Source organism: Pleurodeles waltl, chromosome 3_1 (assembly GCF_031143425.1).
Source record: "Pleurodeles waltl isolate 20211129_DDA chromosome 3_1, aPleWal1.hap1.20221129, whole genome shotgun sequence".
NCBI classification, from domain to species: Eukaryota; Metazoa; Chordata; class Amphibia; order Caudata; family Salamandridae; genus Pleurodeles; species Pleurodeles waltl.
This window is the reverse complement of record NC_090440.1, coordinates 1896737718-1896765305: the sequence shown is the minus strand read 5'-3', so window position 1 is coordinate 1896765305 and position 27588 is coordinate 1896737718. Positions and strand designations below refer to the sequence as shown.

Genomic DNA, 27588 nt, shown 5'->3' with positions numbered 1-27588 from the left:
ATTGAAACACTGGATAGTGTTAAAGAATGTAATCTGATAAATTTCACCAAGCACTTACCAGCACGCACACAAATAAACGCAACTGGTCTGCACATAAATGCCTAAACTGGTGGCATGCCCTGTCTGACCAGTCAAGTAGTCCATAGCGCCACCTCCAGTTTGCGTTTAACCTTTTAAAATGGCGGTATGCAACCCGTGATCATGCTCCTCAGGTATCCGCTGCAAGACTAGCACTCCAAAGATGGCGACATATACAAATATTAACTTTGTGATGCCCCACAAGTGTCTAAAGCAAAGCGGAGAATGTCACCAATGGAGATCACATAAACCACAGGTCAGAGTATATTGTGTAGCAAGGCGCCATGTGGTATGGTACAGGATGACATGTTTGGCGATGTATATCATGCATGGCGAATTATGTGGTGTAGTGTGGTTTGGTCTGATGTGGTTTTTATGGTTCATATGATACTGTGAGATACACACTATTGTTTTCTGGTGTTTTATAGTGTGATGATAAGCAATGTGTGATGTGATACTCTGTAGAAAGTACACCTTGAAGAGCTTCTGTGATGAGTTTTATATGTTGTCAGTGTGGTGTGGACCAGTGAAGTGGTTGGTAGTACTGTATGTTAAGGTGTGATTCATTTGTAAATGTTGTGGTGTTAGATGGTGTTTTTTGATATTTCTGCCATGGTAGGCTTTGATGATTGGTACCATACTGATGTTGTGGTATATTGCTATATAGTTAAATGTTAAATATGTTAAATGTTGTATGTTGGAGTATAGAAGGATGTAATGTCATATGGTGTGGTGTAGTGTGGCTTGAGATGGTGCAATATGATTTACATAGCTGTCATCAGTCATGGTGTTGATAGTATTGTAGATAAGAAGTAGTCTTGGATAGCTGATATTCATGTATTTTTTCAGATTGTGGTGTGTTGTGCTGCTGCTCATGTGTGCAGTGGTGCGTTGCCATGTTGTTTTATATGGTATGGTATGGTTTTGGATCATGTGGTATGGCATTATTTTACTTTTTGAGTTTCACTGATCGGTGAAGTGTTGTCAGTTGTGATGTGGTGATATAAGCTGTATAATGGCTTGATGTAGTGTTTAGAGTTGTGATGCGGTGTTTTGTAGTTTGTTGTAATGCAATAGGTTGTGTTATAATGTTTTCCAGTTTGATCTGTCACTATCTCTAAGGTCCCACATTTGAGTGCCAGTGTCAGGGTTCTGCTGTTTGTTAGGTCATGAGTGATGACAGTAGGTGTAGCTGTAGAGATGCCAGTTGTACCTCTTATGAGAGCAGAGTGCTGAAATGACAATGAAGGCAGTCTAGCAGAAGAAACAAAGCGGACCGACTCTCAAAGCAGAGTTTTATTGTAAATTTCTACTGACAATGTTGTTTACCCGTAATGTTATTTTTAAAGAACAGCATGGACACTGTTTGTGGTGAGCTGCAAGTTTTTTAAATTGCTTTTTTGTTTGCCAGTTATTTCTCTCCCCATGAGTGTGGAATTTAATGAAATATCTACTTGTCTATGTGACAGATTGCTTCATAAATCTATATGTCCTGCAAAAACAAATCCACTTGTCCCTTTGGTTCCATGTAGTGCAGCGACAAATTATGGCAGCAGTCTCATTTTATAAGTGCTCTGATAATAGCCTCTCTGATTATGCAAGAGCTCATACTATAATAGGGCTTGAATGCTATCAGTTCTCTAATTTTGGCAGCAAAGAAATCGTAAGTAAGTAGGTGGCCAAGATGGCGGCGAGTGCGGTCGCTTGAATCAGAGCTCCGCACACGGCCTAAAATGATCCTGCAATCCCTCTGTCCCCAGGCGATAAAAACCACCGGACCCTCATGCCTGGAATGCAACAATCTCCAGTGACCCTGAAAATTCGACCCGACCAACGCCGTGGCTCGTTCGGGGCCCGGGCGGAGACGGGGACGCGGACCCAACACAGAGCTGAGTGGACCGGCGGTCGTGGCAGCTGATCCCTGCGAGCAGGTACGGAGGGACACCACCGCGGTGGGCGGTGACGGCGGAGTGCTGCGGGTGCACCCCCGTAGGTGCCGACCCTCGTGGAGGCGCATGCTATAGGGGCCCAACCTGACGGGTGGTTTTAGACTCCGAGCTGAAAAAAGGGCCCGATTGCTGGGCACGCGCCTGGCTGCGTAGCCTGACTGTGATCCAGCTGTGGACTGGCGTGATTTATTGCTCAGAACTGCTGCCCAATAACACCGAACGCCTGCGTGCAGAAGAAGGATCCGGCACTGGGGTGCGCGGCTAGGCCTTCGGGCCTGAGATGAGGTACGGGCCCCTGCAAAAACGAGGAGCGCTAGCAATTTCTTGCATGAAAAATACACCGGAGTTCAGAGGGGAACTCAAACTACGCTGTGCCCTTTTGATAGAGTGAGTTGGGGGAGCCCCTGGGCCCAGAAATCAAGCAATTTGTGTTCTACTCGCTCTGTGAGTTAACCACCACACCCACCAACGAAATTAGGCTCAATGACACTTCTTATTTTTGTGTAATGCTCGGGAGCAATGCTGACTCTTTCCTAACATAGAACGCATAGACACGAACGCTACAACGCGCAATCGTCAACTGCAAATATCCGGCGCATGACTCTTGCAGAACGCATCACACTCCCACGCGCCTGCCGCCGGGCACACAACACTGCCTCGGGGAGTGTCTGCGGGGCACCGCTCTCCAGCGCTCGATGGGCTGGGTGCTCCCTTTGTGCGCTCTTCATGCTGGATGTTATAAAATTCGCCATACAGATGTAACAACGAAGCAAGGAAAGACCCAAAAAAATAAAATTGCCCTAATTGTGATGTACAAAGACCCTCCCCCGAAACCTTGAAATCAAAGCACAACACAAATGTTGGAACTGTATAAACTGTCCACCTAAATCACAACGTAACACAAGGAGAGTTCAAGGGATGCACCATGATGGTGGAACCGAAACCACTGAGGGGCCACTTGGAGGCCAGATTTGGGGACCCGCTACCGATGGAGATTCACTGCATAAAGTGACTGAAACGCTAGCTGCTCACTCTATACAAATCAACAACGTACTGCAGGCGATATTAGAAACTAAAACATCCCTTGAAGGAAAGATAGATGCAATGGCAGTAGAAGTCACTATATTGCGCACTGAACACCGAAAGCTAGCGGACAGAGTAACCACAGTTGAATCAACTCTAGAAATATCTCAACCAAATATTGAGGTCATGAAAACCCGAATACAACAACAGGAATCTGAGATAATACAGCTCCAAAGACGAGCAGAGGATGCGGAGGGCCGCTCATGCCGTAATAACATTAGATTCCTGGGATTCCCGGAGAGAATCGAGCTCCCTAACGCAGAGTCATTCCTGCAGCGCTGGTTAAAAGATCACATTCTGAAACAGGAGGCCTCCCCTTTCCTGTCGGTGGAGCGGGCACACCGGATCCCGGGCGGGCCCGCACACCCAGGGGCCCCCCCTCGCCCATTAATAGCCAGGCTATTGAATTACCGTGACAGAGATCAAATCCTAAAGGGCTTTCGCGCGCTGGGTCCTGTTGAAACTGAAAACGCAAAAGTCACGGCCTACCCGGACTATACAGCGGCGGTCCAACGCAAACGTGCCACATTCACCAAAGCAAAACAGGTACTACGCGACAAGAACTTTTCATACTCCCTCTACGCATAGTGGATGGCGACAGAACTCACGTCTTCCCGTCCTCAGAAGATGTCTGGACTTGGATCTACGCCAAGGGCTTAGCAGACCCCACAGATGAACATGCGTAGCAAAAGGAATGGCTAACACAAAAGATGCGTAAGAAAAGGAAATCGAAACCCAGAACCGGATCACGTCCCACTGAAAAACAAGCAGCGGACGGGCAAGCCCAAGCGCTAAAGGACGTCAATAGGTTCTCGAACATACGAATGCAGCACAACCGCGAATCTTGCACCACGGACTCGGACTCGATGGGGACCCTGCAGAGCCCCCCGCATCCCCTCTGATCTTGGGGCCAGCGTTCACACTGCGCACAGCGGACGACCTTTAAAAATAACACATAAATGCAGCGATCAAACTATTCCGTAAGGTACAAACGCTATGGGACTGCAGCCTGCGTACTCTCCAACCTGTATAGGCAGTCCCTGTCAACACATGGGCAGACCCCACATCCCGGAATCGATCATCTCCCCCTTAACCTGCCTGTGGGTGAAAGATGCGCTGCCCTAACACGTATCACACCAAGCAAATTGGAATCCCTCCGGAGACCATATTGTGCCTGAATGGGAGATGGCGTCATCCGATTAGGCCGGACCTTGCGACCACCTTGGACCATATACTACAGCAGCCCCCTAACCCAGATGGGTTCCCGTATGGACACGAATCGGCTCAAAGCCACTCTTGCACCTTTTGTGCCTGGTTACTCACACTTCTTCCTTTTTCTTCCTTTCTTCATTACTCCTCTCACTCTTAATTCCTCAAAGTATGTGCTAATCACTCTACACTCGAGGGGTGGAGGGCGGGGGGACATGGCGAATTCTATCTAAAGACGCGTACCACTTGCGGTGCGACCACAAAATGTTTCAATGACATATAATATTGTAACCTGGAATGAAAGGGGCCTGACCAATCCTACTAAAAGACGCAGAGTACACGCCTATCTCAGATGCCACAAGGCTCATATAGCTATACTACAGGAGACCCATGCCACTACACAAGAACTAGGGGAAATTAATAAGAGCTGGCCGGGCACTGTCTATGGCACTAAAGTCTCAACATATGCAAAGGGAGTACTAATTTGGATCGCTTCAGGGGTCCCTTACGCGGTCCAAAACACATATATAGACACAGATGGCAGATATGTCTGCCTCATCGGAGAGCTGGATGGTAGACAATTAACCATAGCCGGTATATATGCTCCAAATTCAGGACAAGGGGAATTCCTGCGGGCCACATCTGCACAGATTTCACAAGATCCGTCCATACCAATTATCTGGGGTGGTGATTTCAACAGTGTAATGGACATTTCTATGGACAGATCACACCCGCCAATGGCAAGCGCCCCTAGCAGGCAGGTATCTGAGATGCTAAGGTCCTAGACAACAGAACGGAGGCTACATGATGCATGGAGAAGTCTTCATCCCATTGACAAAGAATACTCCTTTTATTCACCAGTACACAACCTTCACACACGGATTGATTTACTTTTATGCCCGGCCATGATAACACACTTAATACACAGCGCCAATTATTGGCCAAAACCCTATCGGATCATTGCCCTCTAGTCGCCACACTGAGATGGGGCACTCAGCTATCACGAACACCTACTTGGTGCTTACAACCCACCTTGCTGCGCGACCCGTCCTTCCGGGAACAACTAGCTGACACCATAGCGTCCTACTTCACAATCAATAACCAAACAGCCACAACACGCGCAATCGAGTGGGACGGACACAAAGTGGTAATTAGGGGCATATGTATTGGGGCTGCAGGAGGTATTCGACGCACTTTACTCTCAGAGCTACATGATACTGAGGAGAAATTACGTAAGGCGGAATGTGAAGCGGCCTCAAACAGCACTGCTAGCAATACCACGATCACACTAAAAAAGCAATGGGGTGACATTGAAACCTGTTTACGAAAATTTGACTATCGACACTACACGGCACGCCTACACGCTGAGGGTGATCGATCAAGCCGCATGTTGGCTTGGTTAGCGAAAGGGACTCAGTGGCATACTCCTACAAACTCCATTCGCCTAGATACTGGTGTGATTGTGAATACACAATCAGAAATAAATGAAGCATTCAAGCAGTATTATGCAAGGTTATATCAGGCAGAACCTCCCCCACTCGCAACACAATTAAAAGATTTTTTCAGGACCTCCCATGTAAATCACCTAACGACAGCACAAGCACTAGAGCTAGACAAACCCATAGAAAGTGACGAAATAAAGCAAGCATTGTAACAACTAGCCCACAATAAAGCTCCAGGGGGAGACGGACTACGATCGAGTACTACCAGATTTTCTCATCAAAAACGCTCGCTCTGTATCTGACTATGTTACAGGAGGCATATGAAACAGGTCGTCTCTCAGATTCACAACGCGAAGCAACGATTGTAGTCCTCCATAAAAAGGGTCGTGACCCAATAGACGTACGCTCTTACTGACCCCTGTCACTAATAAACACGGACTGTAAAATATTGGGCAAGGTACTGTCGAACCGACTTCTCCCAATAATCTCCTCCCTGATACACCCAGATCAATCCAGATTCACACCTGGACGCAGCACTTCTATCAACATCAGGAACCTATTGCGTTTGATAGCTGAAACTCCTGACGCAGACTACCCCAGAGTGGCGGTCTCACTAGATGTCGAAAAAGCTTTCGACACACTGGGTTGGCCATACTTGATGGCAACTCTGCAGTTAATGGGATTTGGCAAAGCGTTCACACGTTGGATATCTATCCTATACTCAGACCCCATAGCACGAGTTAAAACTGGCACCATCACCTCGGAAAAATTCAAGATTAGTAGGGGCACACGCCAGGGATGCCCCCTATCACCACTCTTGTTCGCACTAGCCATTGAACCCCTTGCGGCTAAATTGCGCAATGAAGCCACGAGATGGGGCATACCGGACGGCATGGAACACCGCATAGTCTCCTTATACGCAGACGATGCATTAATATACCTACGTAACTACTCCGAATCCCTGCAAAACCTGCTACAACTATTGAATTCTTTCGGAGACATATCCGGCTTGCGCGTCAATTGGGCTAAATCATGTCTATTCCCCATGCGCCGATTACCCGACACACAGATCCATATATCCGCCGAGCATAATTTACAATGGACTTATAGCACTTTTAAATACCTAGGTGTGCACATGTATCATGATGAATCTGAGCTTAAGGAGGGCAACTTAGACCGGGCGATTAGATCAATAAAAGGATCATTGCCCTTCTGGTGTGCACTACCACTATCACCTATGGGCAGAGTGGCATTAATCAAAATGATCATACTTCCTCGGCTACTATATTTCTTCGCTGCCCTACCATTATGGCTCCCCAGCACTTTTTTTGCACAGCTGAACAAGCTATTGATAGATTTGATATGGAGCACCGGACGCAGTCGTGTGGCCTTGGCCAAGATCTGTCTACCACTGGACAGAGGCGGGATGGGAGTACCACAATTCGAACTTTATTACGCAGCAGCTCAGCTGCACTGGATCCTAATTTGGCTACAAGACCCCACTCATTCTGAAAGCCACACTGTGGGCTTACAACTGGGTGGCTTAAATACACTGGAATGGCTTATAGGACGCGTGGCCCTTCCGTGCCATGGTAATATCCTGATAAAAGTGGCTGACCGTGTGTGGCGGCGCTACGTGAACAGGGGGTCTGGAAAACCACCATACTCGTCCAAGATCCCATTACTCGCCATCCCAGGTATACACAAACTACATGGCAGTGCGTGCCTTATTGATTGGGCCACCAAAGGTCTCCAATTAGTGGGAGAATGTTTCGCAGAGGGCCAATTTATCTCCTATGAAGCACTTGCAACAACGTATACTCTGGGACAGGACGGTTTCATTATGTACGGCGCACTGCAATCTTTAATATGTAACGCTTGGGGGCAGCAGGGAACCACAGTCATCACCTATTCTACACTAATTGCTCTTAAACCCCGGCATACAAACACGAATCTCATGGATCCACAACACACTACGGGCCAATCCAGAAGAAGTACAGTTACAAGCCAAAAATAAATGGGAAAAAGCACTACACACACAACTTACAACACAAACATGGTCCATGGCTCTCACAACTACGTGCGAGGTATCGCGCAATGCCCGTTTCAGATATACCCAACTCAACTACCTACATCAGACATACCTGACTCTCCACCGCATGTACCCCCAAGCCAGTCCCGACTGCCCAAGATGTGGCAACACGGAAGTTGATTTCTTACGTATGACCTGGAACTGCCCACCACTACTCCGCGTATGGCAAGACATCACACAACAAACTGCGACATGGCTGGGAATACCTCTAGCACCCACCCCTGAGTCCTGCCTATTGGGCATCCGGCACAGACGTAGCAAAGATAAACAGAAACATAGATGCGCAGATCTTGCATTTGTTATCCTCAAACGACTCATCACCACGTAGTGAAAATCACCTAGCGCCCCAGACTCCCGCCACTGGATAACTGACTTACAGCAATGGGCCAACGCAGAAATACAGGTATTACATACATTGTGCGATATAGGGGGGTAATTAAGGGTGCAGACATATGGGATTCCTTCGCAGATAAACTACAGGAAAAAGACGATACATGACCTCCCTAGTCTACTGGAATAATAATCACCCAAGACATTACAACCGACACATATCGCACATGCAACCACTCAGATATGAACCTTAACTTGAACGTTGATAATAAGTATACAAACACATGCCCCAGATGAACTGCTGCGAAGCAACACCCACAGTGGTACACTTCTCCTATGACAAACATACCCTGCTCGAAATTAATAACTCATATCCTGCTCGCCTCTTATGCGTGCCCCTTCCTCGATTGCCTTGCCCCATCCACTGGATCACCAAACATTAGACCCGTGGTCATTCACCAAGCAAGCAAACTATAAACTTAATACCCCCTACTATCTATTCTCATTTCCTATTCTGCTCCTATCTCTTTTAAGTATCTGAATTGTATTGTTTAAATGGATGCGTTTTTGTTTGTGTTATAAATGCAATAAACAGATTTAAAAAAAAAAAAAGAAATCGTAAGTATTTTATTTTTTTCCCTGCCTCACCCCCTCCTCTCTGTCCCTACCCCTTCTCAGATCACCCTCTCTCCCCCTTGACATTCACGGCAGCCGCTGCTGCTAACAAAAACAGAAGTAAAACTTCTTCCAGGTTGGGAAAGAAGTGGTGGAAGGGAAAGTGAACATGTAAACACCCAACAGATGTTTACATGAGCAAATCTACGTGTGCATATTTGCACGTGCTAAAATGCAGTTCACAAATATTTTCTAGGAGTACGATTTCCAGGCCTACGTCTGTAAATTCTTGTGAATTCATGAAAGCCATAAATCTGCACTAATGCAAGGACATATGCAATGGGTGCACGTTTGTGACTTTCTTGAAGAATCGGGCCCCTGATTAGGTTTGGTATTAACCAAGACCTTTTGTTTTTTTTAATTAAAATTCTCTCTCTCTCTCTTTATCGACTGGCTTCACACTAGGTGACAGCATGCTGCTCTGTCACAAGGAGCATATTGGCACACAAAGTAGTTTTGTTCAGTGCCAGTATGTACTGTGGCAATGTGTGCTTTTTTAGACCAAAAATATTTTTGCCAATGTTTGTAATAATGGTGAGGGCCGGGCAGCTCCCACAATAATAAAGATTTGCAAAAGCCATGTCAAAGCAAGACAAAACCAAAACGTCAGACCTATTTTCATGTTTCCCATAATCTTGTTGAAACTGGTTACACTGATTTTCCATTGTGAATATTGGGAAAAACTAGCATGCATCAACATATTTTATTATATGATGCTTTTTGCAAACATTTTATTTTGAAATCCAAGAATCAACAATCTTGCTTTTAAGTTTCTGTAAATATTTGCATGTAATCAGACAGAATTCTGGAAGTATTATACATCACCTCATTTTGTTAAATGTTGCAAACGTTTGTACACATGTTTATTCTGAAACCACTGTCAGAATTGCAGGTTGAGCTTACAACATTTCCTTAGAGTGCTCACACTAATGCTAAAGGCTTTGCACTAATGAACCATAAATACAAGTTTGATTAGCATTAATATGTGGGCACAATTATTAACTTAACTGCAAACAATGCCCTTCACTGATCCGTAATGTGGTACTGTAAACTGGCAGCCAAAGGGTTGGTGCTCCAAGGGGTTGGGCCAACTTGCCTCAAGGACAGAATAAACGTGAACACTTGTTGACCTTGACCCCTAACAATATGTCCTATGCATTGGACGATAGGAATTCAACACCTGTAACTGCTAGCTCTGTAAGTTTACTTAAAAATGTATTTATTCATAGAACAAACTCTGGAATTTAGTTGTAATACTTATCTTACTTAAATAAATGTGATACCTTTAGGTTAGTACACTTGCAGTATTCACAACATCTGATACATTTGATGGGGTCAGTGCTTTCTATATGTTGCAGTTGTAGGCTCAAAAGTAACTCATTCTGTTTCATGATAAAGAATTGCTATAGATAGGGTAAAGAACACAACTGTTGCGCAAACGCCATGTACAAGCTATAAGGTACAGTGGTCTTTTCTGTGCAAGGCTGCATAATTCTGCTGGAGTCTGTCCATTAAAAGAAACGATAAAGGTATGCTTTTGTTGCAATAATGTCACTTGAGTGTGCTTGTGTGTGTGTTTGTGTGTTGGTACGCTTCTCTTTCTTCTGATCTACACTTTCTGTTGATTACTTCCCAATCAAAAAAATTAAGTAGTTGTTTCTAGAAATCATAACATTTTGGGAGATGATTACATAATTGATTGTTTTCATCCAGGTATGGGGTTTGGAATCACGGTAAATGTAATTGTATTTATGTGTATGTGATAATTTCCTCTTCCATTCTTAAGGTGTTCCAGGCACAGTTAGACTGTTTGGCAGTAACAACCATTAAAGCTCTCACCGCAATCAAGCACAAATCTCCTGCTGCTAAGGTAAATGTCTGTGGATTGGTTTCCCAATTAATATGACTGTCAATGATAATTTGTATTCATATGTCCTGATGGCATCACAATACTATGCTAGCACATTATGGATTTTACTTGGCAAATCATGGCTTCTTATTTGTAGGCAACAAAATAAAACAGTGAATTACTGAGTGATGAACAAAGGTATAGAAGACTGTAGCCAAAGCAATATGGAAATTACCATATACACATACACAGGACTGTAAACAGTGATCTGGGAACGACCACTGGTACAGTTCCAAAGTTGTTAGGAGTGCAAGAAGTTGCTCTGTGCATATTGCAGAAAAATAAGGCCAAAGGCAGCAACCTTGTTTAGAGTCCCTTTGTGTATTTATTAGGATATATTTATCTCTTGTAACTGAGATAGGGGTTTGAGAACAATAACATATGTTTTGTATTGTCTAATAAAAAGAGGATACATTTGCATACTTTACTCTACCAAACACAAACTACTATGATATCCTATCAAACTGTTTCTCATAATCAAGCAGATTGCCGTAGGTGAGCAGATATATCTGAACTTTCAGTAGGGCTTTCAGTAAGGTGTGAAGGTGAGGTGATGTCATCCCCTAGAATAAACCTATGTTCAGTGTGAGAAACAAAAGAAGATATTTGGCCATTGTGTGAAACAAAATGTCCTAGCATATTTTTAGAGTCAGTCTTCAAGTGAGAAATGAGTTGGTAGGATTCACAATGAAGCGAGTCCTTATGCCTTTTGATAAAGACAACAGTTCTGAACTTTAACCATGAATGGAGTGTAACACATGTAATCGTAATTTCTGATACTATTGTGGGTAAAATCAGTAGATTTCACGAAGGACAGAAGTAGGATCTGCTAACTCTCTGTTGGCACAACCTAGTATAGTTATTTCCTGCAGTCCTATTTTCTTGTCCAGAGAACCACTAATCCCCTGTTCTATTAAAGGGGGAGAACTAGTGCCTTAAACAGATACTTATCTGTTGTGTTGCAATTCCAGAGGTAAAATAAAAGTTACTATCATACTGTTATCTAGAACGTCTTTTGTATTGTACAGCAAAAGGCATTTGAGTCCAAGATATACTTAATGAATCCTTTTGAATCTTTGGATCTGTCGTAGTAAGACTATGACTCAGTATTTGCCTTTTGTATGTTTTTGGGGTTTCTAAGCGAACACATTTTTGCCAATTGTAGCAAAGTAGATTCCTTTAATTTGAACCTGGTCTGGATTAAGTTTGTAGAAACCTGATACTGACATTCATTGTTCCTCCACACAGTAATAGCATGGCAAGGCTCGGGAATCTCCAGTTCTTAGTGTAATGTATTTTCATAATACCATTGGACTTTGGCAGCTCCCATTGTGAATGACTAGATTAAGCTCCTGAGATACACATTTTTCATCTCTTATATGATAATAGGGGAAGAGATTTCATGAATGCACCACAAGACTTAAAAACCTTTCTTACAGTTATAAGCCATGCTGCCTCCCCTAAATAAGAGGGCTCTTGGGAAGGTCCCGGTACTGGTGTTGACATTGGATCCTAGTCCCACTAAATTGAATATAGCGGCAGAGTGGTTCATCACATATAGGTAAGGAAATAGATGTGCCCAAGATTCATGCTTGAGAGCTGTTAGCATGGAATTGAGAAAAAAGTGAATTCCCTACCAGGTAGATTATTTATTGTTCAAATGTTTTGAGTAAAGTTAGAAGTAAGGGAAGTCAAAGGATATGATGATGGGAACCTGTAAACTTAGATTTATTCATATTTGAGTGTAAGGGGATTGCAGATTAATTGATAATATATAAGGGATTAATGCATTTGTTCTCAGCTAACAAGTGATTACGCTTTTAAACTCAGTGACTGATTTAAAGGGAAATGGGATGTTCATTGCACCATTGAATAAGTTCTAGATGAAGTTGGATGGGTGGCCGTGGGAGTTACGTACTATGGGTTTAAGAGTCTGTTGTGTTCTTGGGCTAGTAAGTGGCTGATGGTTGGAAAGGGAGGCACCAGGTATTTGTGAGGTAAAAGAATGTTGGTTATAGAATGTGTGGTGTAAGAAGTGACAATTACTGCTTCTCCTGCTGCTTCACTGGTCATGAAGATGTGCGCTGAATAAACACCGGTGAAACTCACCTGTGCTAAGTCTTTATGGTTGGAAGACATTGTTTCAGTTGGCAACGAGTTGAAAGATTCACATGTGAGGACCAGCGAGGTGGCAAATTCTTATTTGGACCGTTTTTGTTTTTTTTGTCGGCTGTGAGAGCACCTTTCTTTCGGCGCTGTGGAGGTAGACGACGTGACTTTGTTGAGAGCTTCTGGCCAACATTTTTAGTTTGCGAAGGATTTCTCGGGGAAGGTCCTCAGAGATCGGATGATCGATGGGAACGTGCGTGTAAGCTACACTGCGTTCCACATCTGACGTTGTGTTCCACGTCTAGGGCATCTAGGCGTACACGGCAGCGAGTTGACAGCTGCCCCAACAACATTGTGACTTAGAAACTTGCTCAGCGATGCTGCATCCAGGAAGTTTAAATGTACACGGCAGCTGCAGCGTGATGACGGCTGTTTCAGCAGTTTGGTAACCTAGAAACTTGTACGCTGACCACTCTATTAATTTATTTCCTGATCAGTGTAGTGCAGCATTTCCCGTATAGAAGGTAATATGCTCTGTCCTCATGAGCAGTGCGTGTCACGTTGATACGCACACCACAAGATTTCTTTTAAATTTATATATGTAGCTGTGCAGCTTTTGCAAGCAATACGCACGCTAGTTTTGAACATTGCATGTAACGATGATGTGCACAGCACAAGATTTCTCAAGTTTTTGTTTGTCTCGGTGATGCACACATATATTCATTATATCTGTAATTACAACTTTATTGTCATCCACAATTTAAAACAATTGACTTGTCAAGAAAAATCTGTATTATTTTATTGTATAGTAAGGCATTCCATACCCAATGTGACGTTTCAGTTTATCTGGTACAGTATTTTACAGTATATCATTTTCTTCTTTTCAACTTGTTATTCTAGTTTCCATTACCATGCAACAATCAGTTATGCCACCTATAATTTTTTTTTACGTATCCTGGTTTACCTCTAGTAGGATGGGGACAATAGAAGGAAGGCTTTGAGGCCTATTTAGATGCTATAGAAGGTAAAATATTTACGCAAAAAAAAAGTTAGCGTTATTGAGACATTTGTTAGGTATGGAAGGTAGGAAAATATTAAAGCATTTGCCACGTATGGCAGTTTTCAGGGATGATGATGAGGTGGATGAGTATGCATCCGCTATAAAAGCACTGGATGTACGTTTTAGAAAGAAAAGGAATGTTACTATGGAGAGACACAAATTTGATAAGAGACCTCAAATGGCAAGAAAAACAGTAGAGAATTTTGTAAGTGATGTAAGGATGTTAGCATCTACGTGTGACTTTAAAACTTTTGAAGATGATGTAATTAGAGACTAGGTAGTGGAACAATCCAGTATTGTGAAAGTGCAGGGAAAATTATTGACTGCTGAAAATTATAATGTTGGATAAAGCAATAGAAATTGCAAGTAGCATTGAGTTAACAACAAAATTCATGAAGCAAAAGAATGTCAAAGAAGAAGTGCACATTGTGTTGCAAAATAAAGCAAAACACAAGGAAACAAAAATAGCATCTATAAGTGAAAACAAATATGAGATGAGAAAACCTTTTGAGTGTTAACGATGCAGTAGTAAGAAACATCTAGGGAATTCACCAATGTGCCACTAGCAGTGGACAAATGGTTCAGTAAATGCAGAAAGAACATTTTATGAAAGTATGTAGGATGAAGTGGGATAAACAAACAAAATATTTCAAGGCTGTTAATACAATAGAGAACCACATTGAAAAAAGGGGTCAAAGTGACTCAGAAGAAGAAGGAATTGTATTTGTAATTGAAGACAGTGAACCAAAGGACATTTTTGTTGATGGGGGAACAAGCAGCTACTTTGTCTGGATCGCTCATAAAAACATTTTGTTCCGTTGACATTAATGGAGTGAATATTAACATGATGGCAGATTCTGGTTTATGTTAATAGATGAGGAAGAATGCAGGAAGATACATAAGGTGCAAATAAGGAAATTGAAAGTGAAGCCAATGGCATATGGAGTAAAACCCATAGAGGTAATGGGTGAATTTAATGCCAAACTGGTATTCAAGGGGAATAGCACTGAAGACATTGTGTATGTGGTGAAAGATGGTTCTAATTTATTAGGTTGGCTAGAACAAAAAAATTTGGGCATAATGCTTGACCCTAATATTCCGGAACAAGTATCATTGTGTAAGGACATGATGGGAGAAATATCTGTAAAGGCAGATGTATAGAGGGAAGCTTTTCCAGAGGTATTTAATGACGCTTTGGGTAAGATCAAAGGATTTAGTCATCAGATACAATTGAAGTCAGGAGCTCAACCAGTGGTTCTTAAATTCAGACATTTTTCAGTGGCCATGAGGGGAGAATTGAAAAAAGAGTTAGAAAACTTATCTAACAGGATGTAATTGAACGTAAAGAAGGTTCGGAATGGTTGTTTCCAGCGGTTCTTGCCAGAAAACAGAATGGAACTTTAAGAATGTGTATTGACTTGAGGAATATCAACAAATGAATATGGTTAGACAGGAATCAGTTGCCCAACATTATGGAAAGATTTTTACCACATTGGCTCCGTCATCAGCATACCATCAGATTGTAGTAAACAAAGAATCTCGTCATTTGACATCTTTTATCACACCCAATGGGGCTTATAGCTTTGAAAGGATGCCTTTTGTGGTGGCATGTAACATGGTAGATGAAAGAGAATGTATAAAGTAAAAGGAGTTGAAAGAGGCGTTAAGTCAAGATGAAGTTCTTTAGTAATTGATTTTTTTGTTGGCCTAAGGGAAAGGTGCACAAGTCTTTGCAGGGGTATAAAGAAATGTTTGATGAATTGAGTTGTGCAGATGACATGTTGAGGGGGGGGGTAATTTGTTGGTAGTGCCATAAAACATGCACAGGAGAGCATTGGGTTTGGCTCATGAGGGGCATGTTGTATGAGTGCCATGAAAAGAAGAATTAAAGAAATGATTTGGTGGGCAGGAGTGGATAGAGAAGTGTAGCATTGGGTGAGCTTCGAGTGATGAATCCCAAGTGACAGTACCAAGTCCTATTGAAGCTGTACAGGTACCAGATAAGCCGTGGATCAAATTGGGAATGGGTATTATGGGACCAATTAATATTTTAAAGGAGAATGGTAGATAAGGGATTGTACTGATGGATTACTATTCACATTGGCCAGAGGGTAAGTTTGTGAGAACAATCAATACAAAGGAAGTGACAACATTTTGACGTGATTTGTTTATTAGGGAAGGAGTTCCATCAGAAATTGTAACGGAATGGAGTCCAATTCACATCAGGAGCATTTAAGGATTTCATGAGCAGTTGGGGAGTCAAGCATGTGACAACGTCTTTGAATCATCCTAAAAGTAATGGTCTGGTGGAAAGGTGTAATAGAGTGATCAAAGACAATGTTCACTGGTCGTTGGTGATTGGATTGGATTGGAAGAAAGAGATGGAGGATCTTATATGAGCGTTGCGTACCACCCCAGCACTATTACATGTCTCAAGCCATTTGCCCTACTTAAGGGGAGAGAGGCAGGAAATACATTGTTCTGCCGGTGGATGTGTCTAAGGAGAAACAGTTAAAGGTGGATGAGAGACGGGCAAAAGCACAAAGCAAGAATGAAAGGAAAGCCAGGTGTGCGAAAGTAAAGGAAGGTGATTGGGTGAAAATCAAATTACCAGGTATAATCAGGAAAGGAATTTCAAAGTATTGAGAGCCCAAGAAAGTGGTGTGTGTTAAGAAGAGTGTGGTCAAATTGGATGATGGTAAATGGTGGGACAAAGACAAGATGGCCATCTAAAATAGTTGGTGGGGTGAGAGGTACGGATTTTGGTATTAGGAAATTTGGTCTGCAATTGTCAGATTGTAAAGATATTAAAACATCAACAGAAAGGAAAAAACAGTATAGTTGTAGGATTATAAAATGATGTATAGTGTGGAGTGATTTAAAAAAATATATATATGTTGTTACTTTGTGATTGAATAGGTTATTAAGGTTTACATATATAAGGGGAGGTTTAGTTGTTTTTATTTTTTTTATGAATCATTTAAATGGGAAAAGATGTGTTGTGTTCTTGGGCTAGTGGGTGGCTAATGGGTGGAACAGAAGGCACGAGGTAGTTGTGAGAGAAAATAATGTTGGTTATGGAATGTGTGGTATGAGAAGTGACAGTTAATGCTTCTCCTGCTGCCTTGCTGGTCATGAAGATGTACGCTGAATAAACACCTGTGAAACTCACCTGTGCTGAGTCTTCTTTACGGTTGGAAGACATTGTTTTAGAGTCCTAATTTTAAAATATTCTAAACGTTTTGGTCCATAAAAAGAAAATTAAGTGTGTTCATGATAAGCAGAGTTTTCTTCTGAGCAATAGGGTATGTCACAATTAATAACTATACCTTTGCTTTCATAAGTGTTCAAGAGCTCACAAGAGGCTTGAAAATTAAATGAATACCTTATAGAACTAGGAACTGTATATGTGGTTTTCTTGCTGGTGTTCCTTTAATACATTTTCCAAATACATTTCTCTAGTAACCTATAATAAATAAATAAAATAGCCCTTTCATGTGTCTTTTTCTACAAGTCCGTAGGGTGAAGAAAGGAGCCCTATTCCTGGGTCTTTTCTACAAATGTATCCTGTGTCTCCCCGTCTTCATTAACTTCCCTTTTTTATTAACTTCCCTCTCTGGTGCCTTTTTTATCAAATATTGCCTACAAGAGCATACTTTATGCAAGTATCAACGGGGTAGTTATGTTTTGGGATCTACTAATGTTAGTATGTGTCTTTTTAGAGCAACTGTGTATCAATATCATTTTGAGCTGCTAATTGGCATTTCAAATTTGCGGTTCTTGTCTTCATGGCTTAGAACTGCTGATGAGATTATTCCTCTTTTCCTGCTATCTTCAGCGCCATATGGATTTTTGCCCATGTTGCTATTTTTCTTTTACTTGCTTGTGAAGCACTGGATGATCTTTTCCTTCTATTATTGTCCCATCTTGATTGTCCTCAAGTCCGCAGACATGCCTTCCTGTTTCTACTCATAGTATATTGTTTTACAGTTTATTTGAAATTGAATCCCGCAAGTGAATGTCCATCAGAAGCAGATTTCCTGTTTCTTAAGTTTTTCCACTTTCGATTGGAGCAACTTTCTCTTCACTAGTGTGTTTTGGTCTGAGTCGTGGCGGATTAAAAGCTTTTGTCCTTGATTGATGCAGAACCTTTACACCTTGCTTCTTGCTACAGCAGTTCCTTTTGTTGGTATACTGAGAGTTCAGCCACAATGTCTTTTGAATGGTTATTTTCTCCATTTTTCCTTGGGCCTAGCCGGTGTACTTTCTTGATGTGTATTACCTTACAAGTAAAAGTGCGAGTCAAATAGCATTTAAATAGAGTCCATGATGTTGGGCCCTTCCAATTCTTTGCCTTTCTTTCTCTTCTAGCATTTTAATAAGATTTTTATGCTCTGTGGAGTAGAAGCTTGCTGTTTGTTCTTCTAGGTCAGCTACTGTCTGGCCTATTTCATTTATGTCTTGTTAGGTTTAGCCATTATACTAGATACGCTTTCTCAGATTTCCTCCTACAGAATTTGGTTATTTCTTTCTGATTTTTTGTGTTTTACTTCTGTGTTATTCATACCACACAAGTATCTGTCCAGTCTTCCTAGCCTTTACTGAGTAAAGCTATCCTTAGTCATAAGTGTTCTTCTCATCCTCACTTTCGAAGGCCATTGACTGTGTCTTAGTTTGTGTTACAATCTTAACAGGTATGTTCTCCTCAGGTATATTTGTGGTAAGACATTTCTGTTCAGTTTTAAGCCTCCATCTTTTAACATCTGGTTTAAGATTCCACTGTGACATCCAGAGCATGTTGCCTAATAGGAGCATTCTTAATTTTTTTGCGCAAGGGAGCGGGCCACTTTCTGTTCTGTCAAAGTCTGGTCCTGCTCCAGTACAGCATCAGTCTTCCACTGTACAGCTATATGGTGGTTTGTCGTATCACCTTGTTAAAGTGGAATTTTTCCTTGTTGGTTGCTTCACCTCTCCTCTCTGTGGCCTGCCCATTCACTGAGAAAAGCTCAATTCAGCCCTTTCAGGACTGAACTTCCAGAGCCACTTTAATATAATTGTTATCCTTGTGCAGCATATTAGTCCTTGTTGGACACCACAACCTTGTTGTCACTGCCAATACCTTTGTGGACCCACTCCACTCACCTGCAGTATCGGTTTACAGCCTTCCCCCTCGACTTGTGTCTGGGCCCCTTCATCATTTTACTACGATATTGACTGTTGTGCCTTATACCTGCACTGCATGCTCTATTAAGTCTCCAGGCTGGGTGTGCAAGCTGCTGTTGAATTAGTTTTTGTTGGCCTTGGAACTCTGTGCGCTTTACCACTGCTGAAGTGCTTATGCTTTTTCTCTAAAACACAGTAACATTTGCTTAGCCCCAATTGGCATAGTTTGTTTATGTAAGACTCTAGTAAAGTTGTACTACATGTACCCAGGGCCAGAAAATTAACTGCTACAAGTATACCGGCAGCACTTAATATGTCACTCACTTAAATAGCCCCTTAAACATGTCTCCGGCCTGCCATTGTAGCTTGTGTGTGCAGTTTTAAACTGCCATTTCGACCTGGAAAAATATAAATTTTGTCAGGCCCAATCCTTCAGCTTTAATGCATGTGCCACCCCTGGGGTAGGTCTTAAACAGCCCACAGGGCAGGGTGCAGTATATTTCAAAAGTAGGACATATACGTTTAAGTTCTCTAAGTCCTGGTATTGCAGAATTCTATTACATTTAATAAGTTGGCATTTTCCTGCCCTTAGCCATTTTGTGCCTGTAGCCTGTCTTGAGTCACATGACTGCGTGTACCTAACAGTTCAGCTTTGTGAATTCCTCCCAGACAGTCACACAATAGAGGGAATATGGGCCATCTGCTGGCAGGATGAGGGGGTGGAGCTGAGCACAGCCAACTTGCAAGTAAATAGGGAGTGCTCTGCCCAAACACAAAGGACCTATCACCTCCACATTGTCACAGCTGCCAGCTTGGAGCCAGGGTAGAGGAGTCAGGAAATACATGCCCCTCAGAGCTACTGTCTAGAAGCTTCTGCCCCCTACCTGAAGGACTGCACTGGAGGTAAAAAGGGGACCTGAGGCACCAACTCTTCTCTACACTTCTGGACCTGTGGACGCTGCCAGGAAGAAGTACTGCTGTGCTGCTAAAATGACTGTTACTCTACTGGGCTGCTGCCCTGTTGGACTGTTGCTTTGCTGAACTGCTGCCCTGCTGTCCTCTTGCCTGAGAGAAGAGAACTGGATCTGCAACTTCATCTTGAACCAAGGAGTACCAGAGTGACTCCAAGGGCTAGTCTGCTGGCCTTCTGGTCTGAGCTTCAGGGATATAAAAGGTTCCCCAACATCCTGCACCAGCAGCAGCAGCACCAGCACCTGGGCCCAGCTGAATGGAGTTCCTGACCCCCAACTGGTGCCCCTCAGGTCCTGGACCTTTGTTGTGGCCTCAGTGAGCTACAGTGAAGAGTTTTTAGACTCACTGTAACTGTGAACGTGCCTGTTTGGGCCAAGACCTTGCCGCCTGCGCCACATTCAAGCCGAAGCTCCAGCAACCGCCACGTCGCACTCCTGCATTGACCACTCGCAGGGACTGCCATGAAGCTCCAGCAACGTCCGTCCGCATTGCTTGGCCTGCTCTTTGCTCTACTCCGACAACCTCACATGATGCTCTCCCTGCTGCTTGTGGCCTCTTCTATGACGAACTGGATTCTTGGCACTGATTTGAGAAGGTAAACATTTTGTGCCAAGCAGTGTTAAGCTCAGGTTAATTTTGTGACTTTTTGTGGTCCACCCTGCAAGAGATTGTGGCTGTTGCTTGACCAGTGCTCACACCCCAGTCTGCCAACAACCCAGTAGTAAGAGATTGAGTTCTTGGTGGACTGGGGTTTGAGCCCTGTTCTCCTGATTCTCATTGATTGGCTTTTTCATGTGTTCAGCATTACCAATTCCTAAATGCAAGTAACCTTCCCTTACACAGCTGTTCCTCTGGCTTCCTTTTATTTGCAGATAAATACAGAATATGCACTTCACCTGGTACTGTGGTGGCAGAAGCTTACATTTGAAACAAAATCACAGTTTGAATCTTGTTCATCCATTAAATCAGATGTTAACACATTTTATTTTTGTGTTGGTGACCCTTCTTTTCTATCCTTAGGAGGTTTTCAAGGAGCGTATTGGCTATCCACATATGTTTGAAGTACTGAAATCTCTAGGTCAGCCATCACGAGAACTTTTAGAAGAACTTATGAATATGGTAAGAATTCTGTTCCTTTTCCTGCTTTTCCTGTTACATTTGTACTTTTCGAAGTACAGCTATATCCTCCAATGTTGTTTCATTCTGTTTTACTAAGTTTCTTGGGGGATAAATGTTTTATTATTTCATATCACACATTCTTTGTCATATGCTCATTTTCAATCTCTTCTCTATTTTGTTCTAGGCTGTCGAGGGCCATCACACTTCAGTTGGCATTTATGGAATTAGCAATGTCCAACCACTTCTGCTGCTTATTGAATGGCTTCCAGACATAGAGTCTCATGAACTTCAGATTTTCATCTCCGATTGTTTGAAACGAATCTGTTGTATCAACAGGCAAAGTCGGACAGTGTGTGTTAATGCAAATATGGTCATCCGCATTGTTGATACATTAAACTTTCACATTTTCCTCCATCGCTGCTGTGCTGAGAACCTCATTAGCTTCTTAGGCTCCCTTGGCAGCCAGTCGATGAGTTCTGAGGCACTGCATCAGCTTATTAGACTATTAAGAACGGAGGAGCCCAGTCAAACTCATCCATATGTTGTCCCTGTAGTTCGTGCATTACTGGCTATGGCACGTAAGCAGGGATTGGACAGTGCTCTGCAGTATTTTAACTTGTCACACAGTATGTCAGGAATCTCTGTACCTACCATCCAGAAATGGCCTGGCTCCGCCTTTTCTTTTTTTGCTTGGTTGTGTCTGGACCAGGATCAGTGGACCATTGGTGTATCCAGCAAAGGAGGAAAGAGGAAACAATTGTACAGGTAATTCCATTTTTGTCGACCTCCACCCTTCTTTTTGCAAACCAGGGACTTAAGACACATTATTAAGATTTCTCTGAATTGGGTTTTATGAAACTTTGTACTTTTAAATCTGTGTGTTAATTGTCAAGTGAGAAGCAGTTGGTAGGCCCAAAGATGACATTGGATAGGCACAAGTCTGCACGAATGATAGTTAATAGCCAGTGTAGTTAATTAATGCAACATGATATTAGCTACTTTCAACAGGGGATAAATGAGATAGGGCACTGATGACACGTATATAAACAGTAACAACACAGTTTTCACATGTGGCTGACAGCTGCATGAACAGATGGAACAGGGATGTGTGGTAAAATGACTTTAGGGAACGTGATAAGTACGGTATAATTTCACATAAAATGTGCTAGTTTTGGTAGTATGAATATTATCCATAAGCTGGACATTCTTATCAGTGGCTCTTCATAGAAACAGGATCATTAACCCTTTTGTAAATGTATGGCATGAGTATCATTCATGGTAAAAAAAAAAAAAAATACTGCAATACCTGAAGTCCTAGCTAACCAAATCCTTGTGTTCCAGTTAGTCATTTTCTTTACCTAGACATCCTCAACCTGCCCCTTCAAATGGATTAATTTGCATCTCTTTAACACTGCCCGCGCATTGAATGAATAACTGGGAATCTATCTCCCTTCAGTCCCTAACACCTTGTCTGTTTCGGTATTTAGTCAGTTATTTTTGAGGTTTGTGTTTGCAGCCCATCAGTGAGCTTAGACTTTATTGTTGACATATGAATTTTCCTGCCGCTGGATCTCACAGTTTATGAGCTGCAGGTGTTATTGCACGTTTTGATGATATTCTGCAAGTAAATCAGCAGGCTTGCCTAGTCAGGTGTTTAACAAAAGTGTCACGCCATCCATACAGTAGTTGAGGGTAGCTCCTTCTCCATTATTGCAGGTTGTGAAGGACTGGCAGATGGCAGCCTCTGATTCTTGCTCATGGCCGCATTCGTTTTCACTCGTATTCCTCACTGGGAAGTAGTTTAATGGTACATACTATAAAATCTAAGCAGTAATCTACAGGCAGTCTTTAATTTGCCTGTATCTTTATGCTGCTGTGGCCACCACAGTTTAATTTAGGGCAAAAGAGGAAGACATGGTCAGTGAGGGGAGAGATGTGGAGGAATATTTGTTTCTGCTGGTTATACCTCTTGTATATGCACCCTACTTTTCTTTTTGATTATCATATAGTCACATTATTTCCCTACGTCACACTCATCGCATATGATTACCTTGAGATTGTTGTTTTGTTTGGTAACTGTTAGATATTTCCTCAATTTTTGTGATAAACAACCATGAGTCTGCTTGTGTCTATATCGACCCTTCTACAATTATTTGAATTCTAAAAATAGTCATTAAAGCTTCAGTAAAGTTACTCCTGGTTTTATAGAACACCACCTTCTTACCCTAACAATTGACTTAATTTATTGCTACTTTCACTTGCCCATTTCCTACCCCATTGTGTCAAAAATTACGTTCATCCACTATTCTAAATGTTTGTGTGGAATGGTCTAAAAGGCATTATTATATCAGGTGATATTCTGAATTCTGTAATTTGCGCAACACAAATGGAATCATCCTTGCGTATTGCACGTGCTCCACATGCAAAAGGTGAACTGATCTATGGTTTGAAATATGGAGGCATACCTGAATAAATACTAATATATTGGGGGAAGACGTTCGAGAGAGATGATGCATTGGCTGTAAAACATCATTTGCTGCATGTCATGAAACTAAATCAAGGAATGTTGAACTAGTTAAGATGGGTGGAATGATGGTGGCACAAATGCGAATTTTGCTATGGAGGTTAATGAAGGTATGTCGGCATGCCAATAAGACCCAGTCAAACTACTTTGGATAGGAGTAACCAGATAATGTTTACAATGATAATAAGCCACGCTAATTACTCATAGTTTAGGCTGGGAAATATCAATACTGCAGGGCTCAGGGTGAAAGCCTCAAAATGTTCTGAGTTTTGCTCCTCGGAATGAGTAGTATCTGCCAAAGTCGCACCAGTTTCAGCAGGTTTTTCTGTCATTCCACTCTCTGTTCTCCAGACACATTCAAGCGCTTTAACAGGTGAAATGTGCCCATGGAGTGGTCACCAGCAGGTTGGATATAACTCTGTATCATGTAATCCATTTCTAGTGGAAACTCTTGTTTTCGTCCAGAAAGAAATGTAATGAGCGCCTTACCAGTGAACTGCTCTGATTAGTGTTGCTTGAAGGCCATAAACATGCTATGGAGGATTTACCTATCTGTCACAGCCACTTGGTACATTGACTGTAGGAACTTATTCCTCGGTTTGTATAGAGTGAAAAAAACAGGTACTGTTAAGTTGAGCAACAAGCGTCTGGAAAAAGCCACGTATTCCTCAGCGTCTCAGTACAAGAGGAAATGCTTCAATGAGAAAATCAATTCTACTCCTCAATCCACAAATACAGTAAATATTTTTTCCGTATGGTAGCACTCTTCACCCTTTGGCATAGGAAAGATATCGCTCCTTTGCAGAGGGAGAATGCTTTCCTTCCAATACCACGTCTTGTGAAAAATCCTCACCTGAGTCAGCTGTTTTTGACTGTGGCATAAAATCATCTCCAGTTCAGTCAGTCACAAACACAGGGTATTCTGAAATGAAGCACAGCTACTACTCCCACTATTTTATCATTTAAGAGAAGAGCTTCTCACACAAATGAACTTGGTTGAGCTCAAACAGTTCCTCCCAAGCCAGTATTTAAGATACAGTTCCTGGCTCAAGGACTGGTAGCCATTCACACCAACGACTGGGTGTCCTCTGTGAGTACCAAAGTTTCACTCTTTTAAGTTATAATCTGATAGGACCACAGACAGTTTTTCTAGGTTCATTGAGACAAACAAGCACTATCAATATAAGATCCAACACATTGGTCTTGATTAAAATGCTATTAAGTTCTTTCTCAAAATTGTGGCTCTTGGAGCAGTCTTAGGACAGCTGCCAAATGTTCACATTTTCCCATGTCCGATTACCTGTTTAGCATCCACAACTACCAAAGCCTTGACTGTAAATAAATTGGGCCTTTTACTAAGGAATCTTGGGTTTTGAGTAAAATACTCCAAATCCTATCGGATTTAATTGTGAAGGGTTGACGTAATTTTGGTTCCAATGGATATTAATGGAATCCACCGGAAACAGTATCTCCTGTTAAAAACTACTTCTGTCGCTGGAGCACGACCCCCTTGACGGGTTAAGACTTACACGGTTATATGAGCTATGAAAGAAGGTGTTGTACATAATGGCTGCCACCCTTACCAAGCTGTGCATAACACCTGTCGGCACCACCTACTAGAGTATTGAAATCAGCGTATGAAGAATAAGTTCACATCCACCCCATCTGACCTGTCTTTTCTTCCATTTCTGAGATGGTGGGCCATTCTGCCACTATACTGGTGAGCATCCCTTGTTCCTGCTTCAACCAAAGTTTGTATTCACCACAGACTTTGGCCAACTGCAGACTTGAATCAGTTAGTACCTGTGGTACCAGTTCCAATTTGTCTCTCCACATAGATAAGTTGAATTCAAAGGTGATCTTCCTAGTTTAATGAGCCTTCCTCTAAAAGGTCAATTAGTGAAGGTGAATACCAGCAACACAATAGCCTTGTTTTACATAAGAAAATCGACTGTACAGCATTCTTCCATAATCCTGCCAGTTCTAGTACTACTGTATGAGTCATCCGCCTCCTAGAGTATGTTTCTCCTGATCTCTCACATTGAGAAGGTTGTTCTGAACATACAAGCAAACATCATAAGCAGGTATCTCCACTCACCCAATAAATGAGTCATCAATCCTCTGTTCTAGGTCCCCAGAGATATACGCCTTACATTGTGTTTGTACAGAAGGTATGGCAGATGTACTTCTTGAATGAGCAAGTTGTGATAACCCCTTTGAGAATTACTTGTGCTGGACTAATCAGATACATTTTTTATTCTTTCGCTGTACTTCCCTCTTTATGAGAGTCCTACAAATGATCAAGGAAAGCTTAAAGTGATCTCTCATTCTGATGGACCCATTTTAGCCCCACTCACACTGGTTCTAGAATATCCTGCACCTTCTCCGCAAGGAGGCTGTTGCTCTACCCCAAGAAGTATGAACAAAATACCCTTGTATATAGTTGCTCCCCTTGAGTCCTTGCTCTGAGTGGAGCTATCATTTCTTCATCTAGGTCTCTCCTGTGACAATCGAGATTGTCTTGGCTGACAAGAGATCCACTGCCATATCCCAGCTTTAGAGCAAGTGATCACAGTTTTGCAAGTAAGCTTAGCTAAGTGCCTCATTTCCCTAACATACTCTGTGTACAATGCTATTTCATTTACCAAATTCTATTAAAATGAGAGGTTCATGTAGGTCTCTGTGTGCCCTACATGCCGGGCACTGCAGCCACAGAAATGAGCAGGGAAGGGGATACTTACCTGACTAACAAGATCATAAAACAACATCTTATTGGCCTTTGGCAGTTATTTGCCCTCTTTCATATGGTCTCCCTTCAAGTGGGACCTCTACATTGTCATATTTAGAAGTTTTAGATGTAAGCCTTCTGGCATTTTTCATGTGGAGCTATTTTGATTCAAGACAGTTTTCTAAATTGCCATCACATCAGTGAGATTCCTTGTCAGGTTTCTGACCATACCGTGAGCATTCAGGAAATCGCAGGCCAACCCAGAGACACAAATGAAGTAGGGCATTACCTCCAATGAAAGGTATCCTCCCCCTCAAAGTGAAGATGCAGAGTATGAATGAGCCTCTGAAAGGTTGAAGTTGCCAGGACAGATCATAAGTGGTCACTGTACCTTAGTGCGGTTGAATACATGGAGAAAACATAATTTCCCTCCTATGGTGTTGGTGGGAGGGGAGGGAATTAGGGTGTGGGGAGGGTGCCTAAGTCTACAGAAACCAAGATCTTGTGTGAGAGAGATTGACATAAGATGGTAACAGCAGGGTATTCAGTTGCAACACTTGCAAACCTAATGTGCACCTTTTTCTGCAGAGGCATAATGGTATATGTATGTATTGTAGTTTATATAGTGAAAAGCCCACCCTGTTGAACATTGCACAAAATAGAAAGAAATGATTCAGTATCTTGGGAGTAGGGCAAGAGAGAATAAAATCTTCTTTGTGTAGGTCAAGGAGCGAAGTGAGGTTTGGAATTCTTACTAGTGATGAATGAGCTGCCCTTTGAAGACATGGGGTTCCCCAGTGCTTAATTTGTAGACGAATGACTGCTGGTGCCCAAAGTTGTGCTTCAAAGCCTGCAGCCAGTGCTAATAAATGTCAAGGTGGCAATTACCAAGACTGCTAGTTTTTAATCTACCACATGCCTCTCTAATCTACTTCCAGACACTCCCTCCCCCTTCATATCTCCCTGTCAGGTTCCTGCATTCCCCCTTTGTGACAAATTTTATTTCTCTTCTTTTCAATCAGTATGTTTTTTTCTCTTGCTCTAGAGAAATGTCCCATAAGGGAAAATAAGTGCAGGTCCCCAAATTGAGTGCAGGTGGCCCCACTGGCACCCACTAGCTCAAATAAAGCACTGGGGTTTCCACTC

The 27588-nt window shown here is 42.4% G+C and overlaps 1 protein-coding gene across 4 annotated transcripts in view; it reads left to right on the top strand.

Moving 5' to 3' along the window:
• NBEAL1 (neurobeachin like 1) overlaps window positions 1-27588 on the top strand; it is a 672403-nt gene that overhangs the window by 259534 nt on the left and 385281 nt on the right. For all 4 annotated transcript variants that reach the window (XM_069226032.1, XM_069226034.1, XM_069226033.1 and 1 more), the window contains exons 11-13: window positions 10645-10728; window positions 21092-21190; window positions 21375-21955. In XM_069226032.1, the coding sequence (XP_069082133.1) occupies window positions 10645-10728; window positions 21092-21190; window positions 21375-21955 (764 nt within the window). The remainder of the gene's footprint in view (window positions 1-10644; window positions 10729-21091; window positions 21191-21374; window positions 21956-27588) is intronic.